The 19,542-nt window shown below is 33.1% G+C and overlaps 11 protein-coding genes across 11 annotated transcripts; 4 read left to right on the top strand and 7 right to left on the bottom strand.

The window, feature by feature from the left end:
- Positions 1 to 1,412, bottom strand: Chro.20327 (hypothetical protein; the record flags this gene model as incomplete). The annotated part of the gene is made up of 1 exon (XM_662097.1): positions 1 to 1,412. A coding segment is annotated over one exon (1,412 nt), but the record flags the coding sequence as incomplete, so codon positions are not given.
- An 838-nt stretch (positions 1,413 to 2,250) lies between these two features.
- Positions 2,251 to 5,373, top strand: Chro.20326 (hypothetical protein). Its single annotated transcript, XM_662096.1, has 1 exon — positions 2,251 to 5,373. One exon carries the CDS (start codon positions 2,251 to 2,253, stop codon positions 5,371 to 5,373), a length of 3,123 nt encoding a protein of 1,040 aa, XP_667188.1.
- Positions 5,374 to 6,336: 963 nt separating this feature from the next.
- On the bottom strand, positions 6,337 to 7,410 carry Chro.20325 (hypothetical protein). Its single annotated transcript, XM_662095.1, has 1 exon — positions 6,337 to 7,410. One exon carries the CDS (start codon positions 7,408 to 7,410, stop codon positions 6,337 to 6,339), a length of 1,074 nt encoding a protein of 357 aa, XP_667187.1.
- A 1,537-nt stretch (positions 7,411 to 8,947) lies between these two features.
- On the bottom strand, positions 8,948 to 10,375 carry Chro.20324 (hypothetical protein). Its single annotated transcript, XM_662094.1, has 1 exon — positions 8,948 to 10,375. The coding sequence occupies one exon, from the start codon at positions 10,373 to 10,375 to the stop codon at positions 8,948 to 8,950; it is 1,428 nt and encodes a 475-aa protein (XP_667186.1).
- Positions 10,376 to 11,055: 680 nt separating this feature from the next.
- On the bottom strand, positions 11,056 to 12,231 carry Chro.20323 (TSP1 domain-containing protein TSP10 precursor). The annotated part of the gene is made up of 1 exon (XM_662093.1): positions 11,056 to 12,231. The coding sequence occupies one exon, from the start codon at positions 12,229 to 12,231 to the stop codon at positions 11,056 to 11,058; it is 1,176 nt and encodes a 391-aa protein (XP_667185.1).
- Positions 12,232 to 13,236: 1,005 nt separating this feature from the next.
- Positions 13,237 to 13,785, top strand: Chro.20322 (high mobility group box 1). Its single annotated transcript, XM_662092.1, has 1 exon — positions 13,237 to 13,785. One exon carries the CDS (start codon positions 13,237 to 13,239, stop codon positions 13,783 to 13,785), a length of 549 nt encoding a protein of 182 aa, XP_667184.1.
- Positions 13,786 to 14,714: 929 nt separating this feature from the next.
- On the top strand, positions 14,715 to 15,191 carry Chro.20321 (hypothetical protein). The annotated part of the gene is made up of 1 exon (XM_662091.1): positions 14,715 to 15,191. The coding sequence occupies one exon, from the start codon at positions 14,715 to 14,717 to the stop codon at positions 15,189 to 15,191; it is 477 nt and encodes a 158-aa protein (XP_667183.1).
- A 52-nt stretch (positions 15,192 to 15,243) lies between these two features.
- Positions 15,244 to 15,672, bottom strand: Chro.20320 (hypothetical protein). The annotated part of the gene is made up of 1 exon (XM_662090.1): positions 15,244 to 15,672. One exon carries the CDS (start codon positions 15,670 to 15,672, stop codon positions 15,244 to 15,246), a length of 429 nt encoding a protein of 142 aa, XP_667182.1.
- A 330-nt stretch (positions 15,673 to 16,002) lies between these two features.
- Chro.20319 (hypothetical protein) lies at positions 16,003 to 16,209 on the bottom strand. Its single annotated transcript, XM_662089.1, has 1 exon — positions 16,003 to 16,209. One exon carries the CDS (start codon positions 16,207 to 16,209, stop codon positions 16,003 to 16,005), a length of 207 nt encoding a protein of 68 aa, XP_667181.1.
- An 891-nt stretch (positions 16,210 to 17,100) lies between these two features.
- Positions 17,101 to 17,595, top strand: Chro.20318 (hypothetical protein). Its single annotated transcript, XM_662088.1, has 1 exon — positions 17,101 to 17,595. One exon carries the CDS (start codon positions 17,101 to 17,103, stop codon positions 17,593 to 17,595), a length of 495 nt encoding a protein of 164 aa, XP_667180.1.
- A 121-nt stretch (positions 17,596 to 17,716) lies between these two features.
- Chro.20317 (hypothetical protein) lies at positions 17,717 to 19,105 on the bottom strand. The annotated part of the gene is made up of 1 exon (XM_662087.1): positions 17,717 to 19,105. The coding sequence occupies one exon, from the start codon at positions 19,103 to 19,105 to the stop codon at positions 17,717 to 17,719; it is 1,389 nt and encodes a 462-aa protein (XP_667179.1).
- Positions 19,106 to 19,542: the final 437 nt, after the last annotated feature.

Below are 19,542 nucleotides of genomic sequence, written 5' to 3'. Positions count from 1 at the left end.
TTTACAAGTTTACTGCAGGATTCATCATTGTTTTCAGCACCTATAGAACAAAGAGAAACAACTTGTTCAAGGATTTCTATATCAAAATCAGTTTCAAGAGTTTGTATGGTATTTTGATTTCTCAAACTTATTCTTAACAAAAAATTCTTAAATGTATTTATCCCTCCAAGATAAACTGAATATTTGAGTCTTCCAAAACTATTTTCTATGTTAAAATCACTATATACTCCTATTAATTGGCCATTTCTATTTAATATTGGTAGTCCTAAAAATTCTCTATTTGGAACTCCCACAAACTCTGCCCAAAATTGCTGATTATTATCTATTTTTATCTTACCCTTAATCTCTTTCTGGTTGTACCTAGTAATATTTAATACAAATGCATATTCATCTTGGTCTGGTAAACTTAAATTATGCATCGAATTTGGCACTGAAACCCACAAATCCCTGTATAAATTTGAATATTTCAAAGTATTTTCAGCTTCATCATTATCTTTCTGTGCTATTGGCAAATTCAGATTCCCAAATTCATCAACAAATGCTCCAGAAATGTAATTAATTGAGTTATATTTGAAAAAGTATCCAACAATTTCATTATTTTCAAAATTACCACATCCATCCTCAAATTCAGAAATTACCCTAAACACTTGTATATCCTCGCGGTCTGTTTGAACACTTTCAACCTTATAATCAATACATCTATTACTTTGCTCTTCTTTCCATAAGTTAACATCCCCAATTATATTATAAACCAAGCTATTCACTTTTCTAAAATTATCATATATTGATACCAGCTCCCCCTTACTATTAGTTATAGGTAGTCCTGTAAACTCCCTACAAATAGAATTAATTGGAAAAAATGAATAAAAAAAGGGATTCTTGTAAATACACTTTCCCTTAATCGTTGGCATATAGGGATTCAACAAATATAAATCTTCGTCATCTCTTGGCTTTTTCATATTATGCTCTTTTTTTGAACATAACATCGTAAATCCTTGCTGGTATAGCCTAATTTCCTTCCCATCAATCTTTAATTTATCTGTATTTGCATTAAAATGTGCATTACTAAAATAATATACTCCTCTATATTCAAATCCAAAACCAATATTTTGCACTCTATTGCAAACTAAAAAGAACCGGTACCCAAATTTACTTCTTGGTTCATACTTTCCAGCTGTATGATGAGGGTATAATTCCTTTAATGTATTTAATCTTGGATTAAGTATGTAATGAAAAATTAATTTGACATTGTTTATAAAATAGTACAGTATTAGACCTATATAATCCAAAACAATTCTTAATAAGCTACTTTTTGGTCGACTTTCTTCAATATTCGCTTTTAAATCTTCTCTTTTCTGCTCAATTTCAAAAGAATTTAGCTCTCTAACTTTGTATTCCTTTCTGCGCCTCATTAATTCATATAAGTGAATATTTGCAATAAAAAAAATTCAGCTCCTTTTCAATCTCTCTTATTTCCTTAAGCTATATTTCAAACAAACTGTTTTAATTAGTTTTTAATATATTCTTTTTTTAAAAAAATTTTTTAATCTTTTTTTCCGTCAATTTTTATCCATTACATGAAACAATTTTCCCTCTTAAGATGGTTTCCCGCCATATTTGTATTAGTCAAGCTTTGAAATATTAAAAAATTAACGAAAAATTAAGCTCATTAAAAAATGTCATAATTCTGGAGAAAACCAGCAAAATATTAATTATTTATACATATGCATCATAATATTAACAATGAAATATATTGTCATTTATTAATTACAAAATATACCATATTAAATGGTATATTTATACAAGCTAAGTTAAATACGCTTTCAACACGTGAATTATTCTAAAAATTAAAACTTTTATTAATTCAAAAAAAAAAAACATTTTAACAAATCACACAAGAAAATTTTATCTACTAAAATCTACAACATTTTACTAATTTTCATAATTTTTCCAATAAAATAAAAAAAGATTTTCCTTTCTAATATTAGATTTCCCATTTATTTTAATTATCTAATTAATATCCACCGGTACCTTTTTTTATTTTATTAACGCATAAATAACTGGGCGGGAACTGCCTGTCTCTTTTGAAAATTGTATTTAAATATATTTAATAAATAGTAAAATATATTATATGATATTCAATAATCTGAATGGTACAAGTAAAAAAATTACGTAATTTATTTCACGAAATTCATTTATTTAGTTAAACTGGAGATTTGAAGGTAGAATATATCGCCTCCAGAAGAGAAAATGAATTATTTAATACTCTTTACTCTGTTATCTCAGCTAATTGCAGCTGTATACTCCTTTGACTGCACCTCAACCTCGGCTTTAGATGCCTACTTGACGAATAGGGGTGGTTCTCTTAATTCAGCAAAGTGTGTATCAGTTGTATTGCTTGATGCATATTCACCATCAATTTTAAGTTCCACGTCATGCGATGCTTTGGTCGTAGACTCCAGGAGTGCAGATAGTACTGGATTACTAAACTCTGCCAGAGTTACATGCCCTGTCACAACAAGCCATATCCCAGCTGTATTTGACTTAAATGCAAATTTAAGTCGTCGTACTCAATTGGGTTCAATATACTGTGTTCAATCCTCGGTCTCAGAGTCTGTGTTATACACTAGTATTTTGGATAGAGCTTCAGCAGATCAAGTTTCAAATATCCTATTACCAGTCATTTCACCAGCCTCTACTAACTTTGAATCCAGAGTTAATAATGCAGCTTTTCAAGTGAGAAGTTGGATTATGACAGCCTTCGGAAACAATAATATGAAATGCCCATTCAATATTATTATTCCGGCACCTGATTTCTTTTCCTACGACATAATCTTGCATGGGTTTTCAAAAGCATTTACTAGAGACCAAGCAGCATATAATAAATCGATTCAGTCTGGTACAACTCCAGCCCCAACTCCAGCCCCAACTCCAGCCCCAACTCCAATTCCAATTCCAGCTCCAACTCCGGTTCCTTTGCCAAGAACTCAGCTACTATCAGATTTCAACCAATACGATGGTATTGCTTGCCCAACAATGAAGAATTTCTTTACTTTGCTTTCAGAAGCCAATGATCCATACATTAATAAATATACTGCCGTAACAACTCAGATTTCTTTGGCATTCTCTGATTTTACAATAGGTATTCACTCATGCGATGCCTTCATAATGGAAAGTGGGACTTATAAGTTTGAAGAGCTGATGAGAGAAATGGGTCTTCCGTATAGTCCTGTTACTCAGGAATCAGGAGTTACAGTAAGATCAACAAATTATCGCCAAAGTCCTGCTATTTGGTACTCATCCTTAAAGAAGGTAATGTACCTTGACTTCTATAATGCCATTCATGAAGTAGGTACATATGAATCCTTGATGGATTTGATCAAAGCTGCCTACTTGCAAATATTTGAATTTGCAGATAAACACCGTTTGAGTGAATTGTTGGTTTTACCTTTTGGTCTATGGGATTCTCGTCATTCATACTCTATTCAAATTATTACAGCCGCTGTTGAGGGTTTAGCTGCCGCATTAAATGAGTTCTTGCTTTATAATTCGCAGATGCATATTACTATTTTAACAGAAACGAGAGAAAAATTCGAAGTTCTTGTTGATCAAATAAAACCATACTTCAATGTCATGAATGTCAGAACATCAGAAGAATTACTTGGTACAGACACAACCACTCCTATGCCGCCCACAATACCTATGAGACCTCCACCAAGACCATCAAGACCTCCACCACCAGTACCACAACGACCTATTGGGTCATTAAGACCAGTAGCACCTCAACAACCTTCAATTAGACCAAGTACACAAGGGACATACTATTTCGACTCCGATGAAGAATGTATGTCAGGGACACCAGTTTCTGAATTCATTCAATCAATGTACAACGGTAGAATTCCTCAACCCACAACTTCAAACCACTTTTCTCTTATTCTTTCGAACTCAAATCCAGGTGTTGTTGGATGCGGATGCTTAGTAGTCGATGTATCAGAAAAAGCTCAACTTGAACTTGCTGTAAAGCTTGGTATCAGTGCAAAGGAATGCGCTTCAGTTGGTAGCTCTGAAATCAAGGTGTTGGGAGTGAGAGCTTTAAATGCTTACACAATTGAACCATGGATGACCAATGTTTCCAGAGTCTACTGCCTTAATTCTACAAAGTTTATTTATAATAGTAGGGTCAAGGCCGTAGAAGTTCTTTACAAGAAAATACTTGCTTCTGCAAAATACAGATGCACTACTGTTCTCTCTCCATTAATTGCAACTTCTATGATTACAAGTGAATCAAGAAATAAGGAGTACATCCTCCAAGCAGTTAAAAGCATGGATGAATTCTTCTCCACTAGCCCTCATAGAGACTCCATCCACCTCACATTCTACGAGAGAAACTCTGAGATTTTCTTCCTTGCATTGGATCTCTTTGCAACTTATTATCTTGAATACGCAAGCTCAGGCGGAATTGGCGCAACCCTTACATCTATCAACCGAAACTGGTTGAGCTTAAGCGGAATCATTGGAGGTAATATGATTCCACAATTCAGAGCACCAGCAACGACACCAAGAAAATCAAAGAATCTTTTAAGTAGTGTTAAGAGGGAAATTAGTAGACGTATAGTGAGAACTACAACTACTACCACTCCTAGACCTACTAGAATACCTCCCCCAAGACCTCCACTACCAAAATTCACCGGAAACAAGGATGCCTCTAGACCAGCTCCTTCTGATTCAATATTTACTAGCTCTCATTATTCAGCGATTCAAGAATTCACTAGGCTGCATTCCAAGCCTGATGTTAATGGCTTATATAGCATGAATTATTGGGTTCAACAGTTAACAACTTTCACCAGTACTTCTTTAACTGAACTTTCTAAAAGGTTCTATTTAACTAATACAAATATTTCAGACCTTGTTAACTGTAAAGTTCTAGCTATAGACGCATTGAGTCCAGGAATTCACAACATTTTATCATTGACTGGCAATTCATATCCATCGCTTCTAGGTGGAGTCACCGTAGTTGCAAATAGAAGATATGGAGACAGCACAGTGCCATTAACAAAAACATTAAGTAGATTGTACATGGTTGATGTAGACAATAGATCTGCTTCATCTGCTTTTGAAGAAGTTATCTCCAAGGCTGTGGCAAATTCAGAAAAACAAGTTGTATTGGAAATATTTTCTTTAAAAGAAATGTATCAAGTTTCTAGATACCGCGCAGAACAACACATATTACAAGCAATCAAAGCCTTGATCAATAGAATGAAACATTACACTAGCTCTAGTTTGAAGGTAGTAATTGTTGAGGAAGATTCAATGTTGGCTTCAATAATATTAGAAGTACTCATTAGTGTATTTTCTGGGAGAACAAGGATTTAAATTACTTAGCTGGTGGTAAAACCATGACTAAATTATTATATTTACATTCCATAAGACGCAAGCAATAATTGCTTTAAAGTATTATCTTTGAGTTGAAAAATATTCAGATGTTATTAGATGATGTATGGCTTTAATTTTTCCCCCAATTCGAGTATATGTGAACTATTAGTCGCATTTTCCTTTAGCTTTTTGTAAATTAATGGAAAGTCAATGACATTCGGTTCTTTGAGTATAAATACCTTTAATAATTAATATGGATGGCTTATTAATTGAATGAATGTTTATGCATTTTTGCACATTTGAATAGAATCTGTATGGAAATGTCTTTTGCTCACTAAGTTAGGCGTTAATTGAAGTAATATTTCCGATCTTCCTTATTGCGATAACATTATTTGTTTAACAATCTCAGAATTATTGGATGGCATTGGCTTGTAATAGCTTTAGGAAGAATTTTTATATTGGCCGGTCATGCAAACACTTTTTAATATCGAAGTTTATACCTTAAATATGGGGTTAACAATGTGAGACAAGACTTTTCTGCAGTCAATAATTCATTTATTATTAGATACTTTTTTTTCGTAATATTGTCGAAGTTTGCTATTTTTCCTAAAACTACGGAGATCTTACGTTATGTCCAGGAACGGTGTTATTGGTTAATTTTTCCAATGTAAAATCTTTGCTTTGCGTGCCACTAATCAAAGATTCAATTCCACAATGTAATACGAAAGTTTTTTTTTATGAACAGTGTGCTTAGTTCATTTTAGACTTCGAGTTTTGCTCTGATTTATCAATATTTTTGTATATATTTTCCTTTCGTTCTGGTTTTTTTTCTTTTTTGTACATTTAGATTCATGTGGATGCAGAGTTGCATGCGCAGTGAATAGGATAATGCACCGGTATGAGGATGTATGCATGAATATTTGAAAAAAAAAAAAATGGGGAAACTAATGGTAATGGTCGATTTTAATTACTAATGCCGAAGAACAATCTAGGGATCCTAAAATTGATGATGGAAATGTAAGTAATAACACTGAGGATTATACCCGATATATTAAGTAATATCCAAGAGCTCATCATACCAAATCCAGGAAAAACAAAGCCAAAGAGGCTAATGGACTTTCCGTCATACAAAGAATATGAGCTATCTGGGGAAATATAGTATATTAAAAAATATCTGGTCACAAACTCCAGCCATACTGAATGTGTGATGTAAATAACTATCCCACTACGTGAAAAATGTCTATGTAGATTCTCAGAAATTTTGACATTTTTAAAAAGCTGAGTTCCAGTAATTCTGAACAATTCAAGCCAAACCCATGTTCCAATAATAAAAATGCATGTTGTTACTCCTCCAGTATAATAAGGATATGCCCAAATATATGAAACTAGAGACTTATTCCCAGGAAAAGATAAAGCATTCAAAGCTATTAGTATAATAATTTTGAGAGGAGCTAAATTATTAAGATAGATATTTCTCTCAATTTCAGTATCAACTTGAAATAAAAGATCCAAAAATCCTGACAAATAATAAAAATTGTAGAATAATAACGAAATACATAGTCTGAGTGCTCTTTCATCACCAGCTAATCTCATACCATAGAGGAGAATATTATTTGGATTATAATTGGAAGAAAATGTATTGTTTACTGAATCATCCAATTTCAAACCAATATATGCGGATGATAAATAAAGTGGTAAATAAGCTAAAAATGACGTAATTTTTGAGTCATTTTTCTCATTTAGATTAGCTTTAGCTACAAACTTAACGAATAAAGGTAGTGAAATATAACACAATATCACTGGAACCAGTATCCCCTTTACTGAAAAACTTAAAAGAATATGTAAAGAAAACATCATTGTTGCTATAAACAAAAAACTCATCGATAGTGTTTTATTTTCCTTAAAAAAATTCACTATCTTTTCAGACTCATTTTCTTTCTTTAAACCAACTTTAAACTTTGTAAGCGCCCGTTCTTTTGCCACATTATTCAAATATATCGTATATGGCCAATTCATAATTGAAATTGCAAAAATCATAGGTAGAGTCCAAAGCCACTCTAATCCAGAGCAATTAAATTCTGCAAGAAATCTTGAATAAAAGTCAAATACTGAATTGTATGGACGAGTTGGTGCGCATGGACGCCAATCTGACCCTAAGTATGCTGCTGCTGCAACTACAGTAAAGTATCCTGCTATTGAAGGTATCAAAAGTCGAAGAGTCTTCTTATATAGGAAGTTTAAGAATCCGCAATTTTCTACAATATTTCAATAGTTATATAAACAGAATTTTATCAATTTCTATTTGCTTAATTATCGCTTACCTGATTTATTTGCAGAAAAGAAAGCTGCTCTTCCAGACGAATAAAAGAAAACCGGCATTCCATGATGGAGCAGAATCAATAAGTAATTATCAGATATATCCTTGTCAATATCACTCAAATTGAATATTCTCTGAACTAACACCATTCCATGTACCGACAAAACAAGTATGCACGCTACAGTTCTCAACCAATCAGTAAAGTAGCATTGTTCTCTTCTGCAATTATCTATTTTGATGGGCATTGTATTTTTCGGACTAAACTCAGAAAATACTTATTTGTTTAAGAAATACCCCGCTTGACTATTTTTGTCTCCACCCTTGTGTTATTTTGTAATTATTCCTGACAAAAAATATATATATATATAATAAAGCTTAAATAAACCTAATTGTAAAAACCTTATATTTAAAGAATTATTTTTCTCATATATTAGTACTTATACTCAATTTGTTTTAATTAATGTGTTCATACATTGTATAACTGTTCTAATAAATGCATTTTCTACAAAAATTTTAAATAGTTTCACAAATTACCGCATAATTTGTGAATATAAATTGCATGCAAGTTAAATATAGAAAAAAAACCTCCCCCTCCCAACAATAATTTTGTTATTAAACTTTTAGTTATTTTAATAAGTGTTCCTACCAGTACTTCTTCTTGGAGCCAAAGTTTCAATTGCTAAATAAAGAATATTGGATTTAAATAGAAATAAATAGCAAGGGGCAATCACAGCAAAACGTCTCAACGTGAGAAAACAAGAGTACATAAATAATCATACTTCATTTGTTATTAAAAAATTCACTTAGATACTAATTAGTAGAAAAAAATATTTGAATTTTGGTTGGAAATAATTAGAAATTCTTCAATTATCAAGTTAGAAATTGAATATTGACCAAAAAATTCAATATTTCCCTTCAAACCAACTACGGAATCCCATTGAAAAATAATATAAATTAAATATTAGTAAAAGCTTAAAGATTAACAGTCCAATAGTTTTTGAACCATTTAACTTCATCTATAAATCAAAATTAAAATAACTTCCTTCAATTTAAATCAGGACACTAGTGATAATTGGTCCAGAAACAAGATTTGACTAAATAAAAACTACTAAGCGTTCTCAACAGCTGATCCACTATTCTCAATATCAGAACCAATCATTCTCCCAGCAGAATCCAATGAAACAACCCCCTCACTTCCTGATTCCTCCATACTCTCAGATGGCTCACCGTCCAAGTCTTCAAGCTTTTCAGCTGTCTCTAACTGACCAACAACTGGTTGAGATGGGAGGCCTTGTAAAAGCTCCTCTTCTTTGACTTCCTCGGCAGTCTCAGTTGTAGGTGCAATAGTTGCAGACTCAGCTGGAGATTCAGCTGGAGATTCAACTGGAGATTCAGCTGGAGATTCAACTGGAGATTCAGCTGGAGATTCAATTGGGGGGATTCAATTGGGGGCTCAACTGAAGATTCATCCTTCAAATCTTGTTCAGCTTTAGGTACATCTACCTTTTGAGAATTTTCCTCAGCTGAAATCTCTTCAGTAATAGGCTTGGTTTCAATAACATCTTCAGGTGCTTGGCTAACCTCAGAAACCTCAACAATACTTGTTTGAGTTTCAATTGTTTCTCCTTGATCTAAACTAGGAGTTTCAGCATTCTGATTTTCTGCAAGGGCTCTGATTTCTGTGGACAATTCTTCTGCAGTTGGCTCAATCCCTTGATCAGGTTTAGTCATTTGAGATTCATTCTCAGAACTGGCTACGGAAACTGGTTCAGGTTCAGACTCTGAATTACGAGAAGAGCTTGCTCCCTTAGACTCTTCTGAATCAGATGCAAATTCTGAAAGTTCGGAGAAGTCATTGTCTTTGTTGGTTTCTTCATCTGAAACATCAGTATCTAATTCTGATTTTTCTGGAATAGAAGCAAGATTATCCAATGTTGAGTCGGCCTTTTCAGCAATCTCTTCAGATGTCTGTTGAGCCACAACTTCGTTTGATGTTTCATCGGCTTTTACTTCTCCAGTAACTCTCTCAGCTTCAACTGTTGGTGAGCTCTCTCCTGTCAAGTCCAATTTCTGCTCCTTATCGATCCCGGCTTCCTCAGCAGCTACTGATTCAGAAATTTGTCCAGAACTGGAATCCAAACTTGAGTTCACAGTATCTAAATCAACAGTAGTAGATGAAGCAGTTGGATTAGGAATTGGCATTGTTGGAACGGATCTTGGTAACTTCTTAACAAGTGGAGCTTCTCCCTGTCTAGTTTTAACGACAAATAATATTGCTAAGAGATCATATTGAGAAACACTATCGCCAACAGCCTTGTTTGTATATAATGTAACATATGAATCCCTAAAGATCTGAATGTATACATTCCTGCCAGCATCAATGACTCTCTTTACTGATACATTCTTGCCTCCTGTATTGATAGTGCTCTTATAATACTGGCTAGAGTCAGCCGTTACTACAAAAGCTGTTCCTGAGCTATGATAGCCAGTTTGACGGATATTCACCTTGCTTAATATACCTGAAACTGGGGATCTTACCTCAATTTTTCTGACTTCTCTCCCATCAAATAAATCTGAAACGTCTTCAGCGATAGCCAATTCTTGGCTTCCTGCTCTCAGGCTTAGAGAATGGACTGAAACTAGTCCAAATAAAAGCCCCAAAATAACCTTCACGAGATTCTTCATTTTCAATTAAATAGGCTCTCTCAAAGACTTAAAAATAAGAATAGTTAATTGTACTTTCTTGCAATTTCTTTTATAGTTCTGCTTTTTTCTCCCCAATCAACTTTTTGTTTAAACTGAGAAATTAATCAGATCTACACCCGCCCCTCTTATGCGAGCCTAATGTGATCGCCCGCCTAAAATAAGACATGTAATTTTGGTCATATTACACAAAACTGTACACTAGTAAAATACCATACAAATCTGAATGATGTAATGAATGATAGAAGAGCAGTTATATGTACTTAGAACATCTTTGGAGATTTATTTTATTCTGGAAAGTTATATCGAAAAAAAAAATCATGGATTCAGAATCATAAAAAGTCGCCAGTTAATTTTTTGCAACTTTCAACCAAAGTCCCGGCATACCACTAAAAATTCAAAGCCTAAATTTTTATCACATTTTTTTTAAATATTTAATTTTTAAAATGAATTTATTTTAAGATGATAATTAGGATTAAATTTTTCATATAGTTTTTTCACTAGTATTAACTGTAAGGCTACTCTAGATAAAATTATAAGTGCCCTGTAGTATATGCAATAGGTGTAAGATTAATATTAGTTAATTATGAAAACATTTGATTTAATTATTGAAATTCTTGCGGTTAAAACTTAGTCAGTATCTTGTAAGTTGGATTACAGTACTAAACGCTGTTATTACTTGGAATTAAAATATAAATAATAGATATAATTAGGACGACTCCCAACACTGCAAAACCAATAATTGAGTATTTGTTCTTTTCCCAAAAACTCATACAGCCTTCTCCTTCGCACGACTTTGTTTGTAGATATTCCTGACAAACAGCTCCTGTACCCCTTGGACGAGTCAGTATACTTCTGGACCGAGTAGAATTCCCCTTACCACATTCTACACTACATGATGACCAATGACTCCAGGATCCTAATACGCAATCAACTGGACAAATAACATCAACTGAGCAATCCTGAACCTGCTCCAAATCTACTGGGCACTCTACTCCTCCATGAAGTGATTCTTGGATAATAGTTCTTGTACGGGTAATCTTCCCTTCTTCGCAAGTAGAAGAGCAAGAGGACCACTGCTCCCATTCTGAAACTACACAATCAGTTGGAACAGGATCACAGAGTTGTGGAATTAGAGGAGATGCGCTTACGTAACACCAGATTGTTGGAACTAAAGTATTGTTAGAAATAGGATTTCTGCAAAAGGAGTGGTCAGCAATACCAGAATTTTCAAGAGTTGCTAAATAATCAAAAGCATCGAATTTTAGAGACAACCAATTCAAGCACTTTTGGCCAGACCTAGAGTATTTCTGGCAGCCTCTGTAGTACAGTCCATTTTCTCCTCTAATTGTTTCATCGCACTTGCATGGATCATTGTTGCAGCTGACAGTTTCTATAAGTTTAAGTTCATCTTCAGAAACACCACAATCTACATTTGAACTAACTCTGCGAGTTCTATATTTGGTCCCAGATTCGCATGTGTCTGAGCATGCAGACCATGAAGACCACTGAGTATAACTGCATGGTTCGCATGATTGGTTGTTGAGGCATTTTACACCTTCGGTTGTGCTTGGCCCCCCTTGCGAAACGCTTCCAGAAATTGACCTTTGCCTGGTGATGACTCCGTTACAACCAGAACAGGTTCCCCATGAACTCCAGGGAGTGACCGAATATCCACCACAAGTATATTCTGCATTAGTATAATTACATGAAAACCCACCCCCACCTTCAGGATTGAGAATTGATGTTAGCTCCTGGCAAAAAACTAAACTAAGAAAGATGTTTAAAGCATAACAGAGGAGTATCAAATATTTGCCTATAGCTTTATACTTAATCATGAGGCCACACAGCTATTTTTGAATCAAATAATAATTAACTTTGTGTTTCTTTACTAGAAAGCTCTGATAAAAATATATCCCTTATCTTAAATAAAGCCTAATGTAACTTGCAATATATCACAAACTGAATTTTTGACCATCAAATTAAATACTATAAAGTTATTTTTTTTATTAGAAATAAATTAAAATTTAGCAGATCCCTCACATTTTATCACCCGTTATTTTTAATTCTTGTAAAAATTTAGAATTAAACTTGGCGGTTCACAAAATAATAGACTAAATAGTCAGCAAATTTCATTTGCAAGTGAAATAAAACAACGAAATGACAATTTTAAAAAAATTAAAGAAAACCAATAACTAAATAACAAAAGGTAGTGCTTAATGACAACCCATTTTTTACCTTAGCTTTAAACAATAATATTGTTCCTGATATTTCAAATAAATTATTAATAGAACAATGTCAATCCCGGTATACTACAATATACGTACAGCCATGCATTTTTTAGGCGGGAGATTTGAAATCGACTTAAGCAATGCTATTTTTAGTGATTGAGAGAGTGAAAAAAAATGAGGGAACATATTAGTAATTTGAATGTTTAATTTCAAAAACAACCTTTGTAATTAAGTTACGAACAAAAATGTGTGAAATTTTTTTTTTTTAACAAGTCAAATTAAAGTAAAATAAATAGTCAATGCATAGTGTCTACAGATGGGCGGGAGTAGATACTATATCTATCTACATCCTTAACTGTCTTTGGATAGCTACCTATGTCTATATACTCTAGCTTTGCAGCAAATTAAGTGCCAATAATTAACAATTCCGGTACGGTCATAACAAGACTTAAAAAATATAGGAAAATAACAATAGTCAAGTTAATTACTTAGCAGGTTCAGGATTAAGGCCTTTCTTCAAAAGTGTTAATTTACAACAAAAAAAAGGCAATTTTTCCTTCATAAGGAAATAAAAGTACAAGTCACTAAGCAATTATTCAACGCAATTCTGAAATGTCCAATCAAATAAACCTTCCGGGTGGATTACCTGGACTTTCTGTTCCCCAGCCACCAGGATCAATGCCATCAGGAGTTGGTTCTTCTACAAATTCGGATGCAATAATTGTTGATATACTTTGTGAATTTGCTGACTTCTTTGTAGATCTGGCAAGTAATGTGGCTGCTCGCACTGGTAAGATGTGGAAACCCAGAATCTTATTGCAACAGAAATCTAAGAGATCTATTAGAGCACCAGAGGATCCAAATAAACCAAAAAGACCACATACTGCTTATACACTATGGTGTGAACATATTCGTCAAAAAGTTAGAGAGAATGACCCTAATCGTGCACTTCAAATGAAAGACTTAGCGGAAATGTGGAATAGTCTTCCTGAACAAGAAAAAGGTCCATGGGAGAGAAAGGCACAAGAATTTAAGCAAAAATATCTTGCTGAAATGGCAGCTTACAGAGCATCTGGTCCTACGTCTGTTGGTGGTGGACCTTCTCCATCTGCTCAACAACAAATGCAACCATTTAGTTCTACTAGTATGACAGGCTGGTAAATTAGTTAAATATTCTATTCAAGAAATAACAAGGAAAAAAAGGAAAAAGAAATCTAATTAATTTACTCTATACTTACTGTTCGTGAAAAGAAAAAGAGGTATACTAATAATTTAAGAGTATAGGCTTCTATATGGGTGGTATCAGTAAATTGATTCAAATATATTATTATCGTATTGCAAATAGAGCTCTGATTATATTTACCAGATATTAATTTCTCATAATCAAAGTTCTATAATTCATCGTGGAATCAAGATTAAAGACCTTTAGCTAAATGCAGGAAGTTTTAATTATGTTCGGAAGTTTATTGGAATTATATAATTAATTTTAGCCAAGCAATCAATTGTATTTACATTTATATCTTAATTACCGAATTATTCACGTTTTCCTTTTTTTTTCTGTTCTCATCGAGCATTTAATCCAGCTAGCTTTTATTGTTAAGCATATATATTGCATAATTAACTTTATATTTATATTCAATTATATCTTGTGTTTACTCTATTTTCACTACTTTTTCCCTATTGTTTACCAACGCAATCGGGCGGCAAGCTATTTGTTAATCATTTATGACATTTCCACATAATTTATCTTTAACTACATGCAAAAAGAATATATTCTTTTTAAAAAAATTGCTTTTTCTAATAAGTTAGCCGTCGATGGTAAATACTATTGGGATCTTGTATTTAATTATATTATTTTTAATTAGATGTAAATGTGATAGAAAATGTAAAGGGATTGATCTCAGAAAGTATCAATGATAACAATATGAAAGAATTAAAGGTGAGTCAATGAAATCTAACATTTTATAAGGTATTCAAGAAATATTAAATTTTATTCCTTTTAGAGCTGCTGTAATGAAATAACGGTTTCACTCTATTCAAAAGAAATTTGTTTAAATAGGCCTAATAATGAAACTGGCCTACTAGAAGAGATGAGAAATAAGAGTGAATTTATGGCATTCAATAGTGAATGTAATCAAATACTAAAAAAATCAGATTCTGATGATGTCAATTCTTGGAAAAATCATGAAAATTTTGAATATTGTAAAGAAATGAATTTTACTGATAGGAAACTACAAATAAAGTCAGGATTTGGATCTCATATTAGACTTCCCCAATCAACATCATCGTTAAGAGGACCTCAAGATACCCCTCAAGGAAATATATTTAAATATCAAACCCAAAAAATATGTTTATCTGTGCTTTCCTTGCATTATATTAAAGTATGTGAAAAACTATGCGATGCAGAGAGTGCACTTACGGTAGAAGAAGAGGTATTCCCGAGATCATGCTTCCCAATTTGTGTGGATTTTGCAAACCATGTTTGCATACGTGGATGCTCTTTTTTCGGGTGTAATATACCTTTTGATGCATGCAGTTACCAAATGTGTAACTTCAAGCTTACGTAAAAATTTACTTTAGATTTTTGTTTCTTATACCTTACAAAATACCTTGACAAAATCACTGACACATAAGTTCCATGCAGGTGTATATATCAACTTGGCACCCAAATGTTCTACACCCACGCAAGCAGGCAAACTTTGCAAAAGGTTGACAGTCCCTTAAACAAAAAATAGGTATTGATGATCTTCCAGAAGAAGAGTCGTTATTGGCATTACAGATAGAGTTACAAACACGAACAAATATTAATGTTAATAGTGGAGAGCAATTTCGACCTCCACTTGAATGCATGAATGAGCCCTCAGTAAACCTTGATTGTGAAAGAATAGTAGTCGAAGAAATTGCAGGTAATCCAAAACTATTCATCCAACCACTTATTTGTAATGCTCTTTGATTATCGACTATGGATTCACTATCTTTTAATTTAATTCCATCCAATTCCTGTAATGTGCTATTTGTACTTCTTGCAGTTAATCCATTATACCTCATACAGTTATACACATCATCTGATGTGATATTTTTTGAAACTAAAAGTTGGTACTCCGTATTGTTACAATGGTAATCATAATATTGCTTGATTTCTGATAGTTCTCTTGCAATTTCTCCATTACTTTCATTTAGAGACTTGTCTATCTGAGGTTTTTGACTACAAATCCTTTCAGTTTCAAAAATTGAAACAATCGAAGAGCAGCAATTTGGATATTTATCCTTATTTTGTAGCTTTCTTGAGCATGTAGTTTCAGCTGACAAAATATTATTAAATTTTGATGAGTTTAAGATTGAAAAATCTGACTATAAAGAGGGGAGAAAAACAACAGGTTATACTAATGAATGGTTTTGATGAGAAAGTTTACTTACAATTGTTTCATTATTTTCATTCATTTCAACGCTGGTAGCAAAGGGAGGCTCTTCTTTAACCAATCCCTTCTTGGATCCATTCAAATTTTTAAAATTTAAATCAGGATCCATAGTTCTTCCAAGAAATGGAAGCAAGAAGAATATTAGAAGAAAGTCGAAATGCAACATAGTGTTAATTTTACATTATGTTTCTCAGAATAACTGCTGTTTTCACAAAATTGTAATTTTAGTGATTTCAGCAAAAAATTTGTCTAAAATTTAAAATGGAACTTATAATTCTTAACCAATTATCTTTAACTTGTAGGCCTGAGCCTTTGTAAATATGCATGCATTTGACACTGCATGCATGTAAACATGATTACATGCAAACGAATGTATGTACTTAAATTATAGTTTTTGATTTTTGCTTATTAATTCATGTGTATTATGCAATAAGTTTGCATGCTAAGGTTAACCTGATTTTTTCTAAAATAAACTAATTATTTAACAGCTTATATTATAGCCTTCATATATTTAAAGGAAATTCAAAAACTGATTTCCCAAAATCCTTGAAAATGAAAAATCACTTTATATTTTTTGTTGTGTTTCTGCTAATTGCCTGCCAACATATAAGATCCGAAACCATAAGAATGAGTGGTAAGAAATTGAAAACATCACTTGGTTATAAACATTTTTTAAATTTACTCCTATTTTAATCCGACCGCATGTAAAACAAATGAATTTCTCAGAGGAAATGAGCAATAGAAATTCAACTCATCATAATAATCACACTAAGAACGATCCAAGCACAGTAAGTTATAAGAGTTTACTAGCTCATGATATTTTTTTTTACTTGAACGTAAAAATATAAAAATAAAGCGTGTAAAAAGTCTTTTAATTAGCTCTACCTTAAAATTTATTGAAAAAAGGTGTGAGGAACTAAACATTCCTGAAACAACGTTGAAACCTGCTCCAGTAAGTAAAGCGTAGGATATTATTCTTAGCGGAATACTAACAAAAAAAAAACTCAAATCATTTTAGAACTGCTGCCAATCTTTGGTTGCTCTTTTAGAACTGGGAATGTTGTGCTCTAAGACGGAAGCACTTAAACAAGAAAAACCAGACATTTTTAGTCTAGCATATAATGATGATATTTGCTCAACTGCAAAGAATCTCAAAAGTCTCGATGATATGGAATCAGAGCTAGTGGTTTCCTCATGCGTAATGCTTGTGGAATATCCTCTTACTCATAAACAAAAAAGAAACCTCAAATTCGAGGTGGGCTTCCTTCCTGCCCCCCTATCCTTGATATCTTCTGCATCAACTCTTGGAAATTACGAATTTAAAGGCAATGGCCCATGCGCTCTTACATTAAGTATGTATTTTATAAAGACTTGTGGAAGAGCTTGCAATGTAAACAGACCTATAGTTGCTGGAGTTTCGAGTATTCCAGTGTCGTGCATGTCTCAATGCTCACAGTACTCAAAAGACTTTTGTATGGTCGGATGCAAAAGATATGGTTGTTCCGTAGAGTACTATGATTGCATGAATTTATTATGTGGGACCAGTCCTTAATAATGGTATTAAATTGAGGAAGTAGCAGGCAAATAGAAGATGATTTATATACTTACTATAAAATATTCTATTGCTAAATTTAATAAATGGATTCAAAGTTTTAATACAGAATAAGGCCTAATTATGAATCAAATCGAAGAACACATGTTTCTGATTTGATTAATGAAACTGGTAAACTGCTACAAGTATCTACAATTTTGTCTCCACATATGAAAATTTCATTCAAATTTGAATCTACTTTCAATATAATCTTGATCTTTTCTAGTACTTTTTTAATAGGAACATAACTTTGAGTGCATATATTAATTGGTTTAAGATGCTTTTTTCCTCCTTTTCCTAAGCTTCTGTTCTTGTTAAGGGGTTTCTTGGAAAAGGATTGGTTAATATTATCGCGAAGTGACGCTGAATCAACAAAAATGGTCATGTATATCTGACAGTCCGCAATAGAAATCTGTTTTTCAGTCAGATCAGATATAATTTCGACATCATGTTTATCAATATCATTCTTTGAATAGTCAGATTCTTGAGTTTTTTCAAGTATTAAAAATGCATTAAATTCATCACCCCTAGTTATTTCGAGATCCAAAAGATGGTGCTTCTCGTTATCTTTTGAAAGAGCTAGTAGCTCTCTCTCTGATGCATTATGCTCCATTCTAACAAGAGAATAATTCTTTCCCATGGATTTTGCTATTTTATTCACCTCTGAAATAAGCGTTTCCAAATTACATGGCTCAAGCTCGCTAAATGTTACGTTAAGAGTTAAAATATCTTTGATATTGTTCCGTTCGATTTCATTAGTAAAATTTGATACAGGTAATGTAATTTGTTTGAAGTTTACCTTATAGTTGCAATGATTTATATCAGCTCCTAAATAGGAGCCATCAGAATTATTAATGTCTATTTTCTCAGCCTCTACTGCTCTTTCTTGTCCATCATTATCAATTCCCTCATCGCTTAATACAAATTGATGTTCTTTGCGATTAGATTGTCTTGGTGGTTCGTCATCAGAGTTATATATAGCAATTTTGCCAGCTCTGATGTTTTTAAAATAATCAGACTTTAATTTTTCATATTCATCTCCAACATTAAAATCATAATTTTTGGATAAAGGATTTTCAATAGCTTTATTAGGTTCTAAAATTTCATCGTCATTCAAAACATCATCTTCAGATTTTAATACTTTAGTTTCTAAGCTTTGTTGAGTACTGGGACCTTGACTTAAATCAAGATTTTCCTGAATATCCAGCTCAGGAAGCTCAGGAATATCTTTTTCTATTGGAGTCATTGGAAGCTCTTCTATAGGTAATTCTTGAGTTTGATGGTACTTATCTGATTTTTCATCTTTGGGTACATTCTTAAATGTAACAGAGATTTCATTCCCATTTTTTATTTTTAAAGAACTGAGTTTAGCTGTTTTGGGTGCTTCATTCAAAATATTTTGTGTTTCTAAATGACGAATCCTTTCAATTAATATATCTGGATAAGCATAAGATATGAGTTTGTGGATCATTTTTATTAATGTTGAGAGCTTTGAGTTATTGTTTATTTTAAGAGCTAAACTCGGTAAAAGTGAGAGTTTTCCATCCTTATCAGCAAAAAAGTTCTTTGGAGTAATAACTAATACAATTTCATTATTGCTCTCTTTTCTATGCTTGTCGTATCTCTTATCTCTTAGAGCTGCTCCAATAGCGTATTCCTATTTTCTTGGGTTTGATCCATCCTTTGCAAATATCATTCGGGGGGATTCTACACTTTTCCGACCTGTTCCTTTTCCTCCATATCCGGAACCAAAGCCTCCGTCCGGGCCAAACCACACTCGACTGTTCCTCCGCCCCTCAAAGGAAAAATACTGGGTGGGCATCACGGGCCTCAGATCGCCTGTGGTCGCGTCCCTACGCACCACTTCCACCGGCTCGCCCCCCGCTTCTCCAGGCGCCCTCGATTCAC

Source organism: Cryptosporidium hominis (genome assembly GCF_000006425.1).
Source record: "Cryptosporidium hominis TU502 chromosome 2 CHRO012086, whole genome shotgun sequence".
Lineage (NCBI taxonomy): Eukaryota > Apicomplexa > Conoidasida > Eucoccidiorida > Cryptosporidiidae > Cryptosporidium > Cryptosporidium hominis.
Note: the sequence above shows the minus strand (reverse complement) of the source record. Positions and strands in the feature narration are given on the sequence as shown.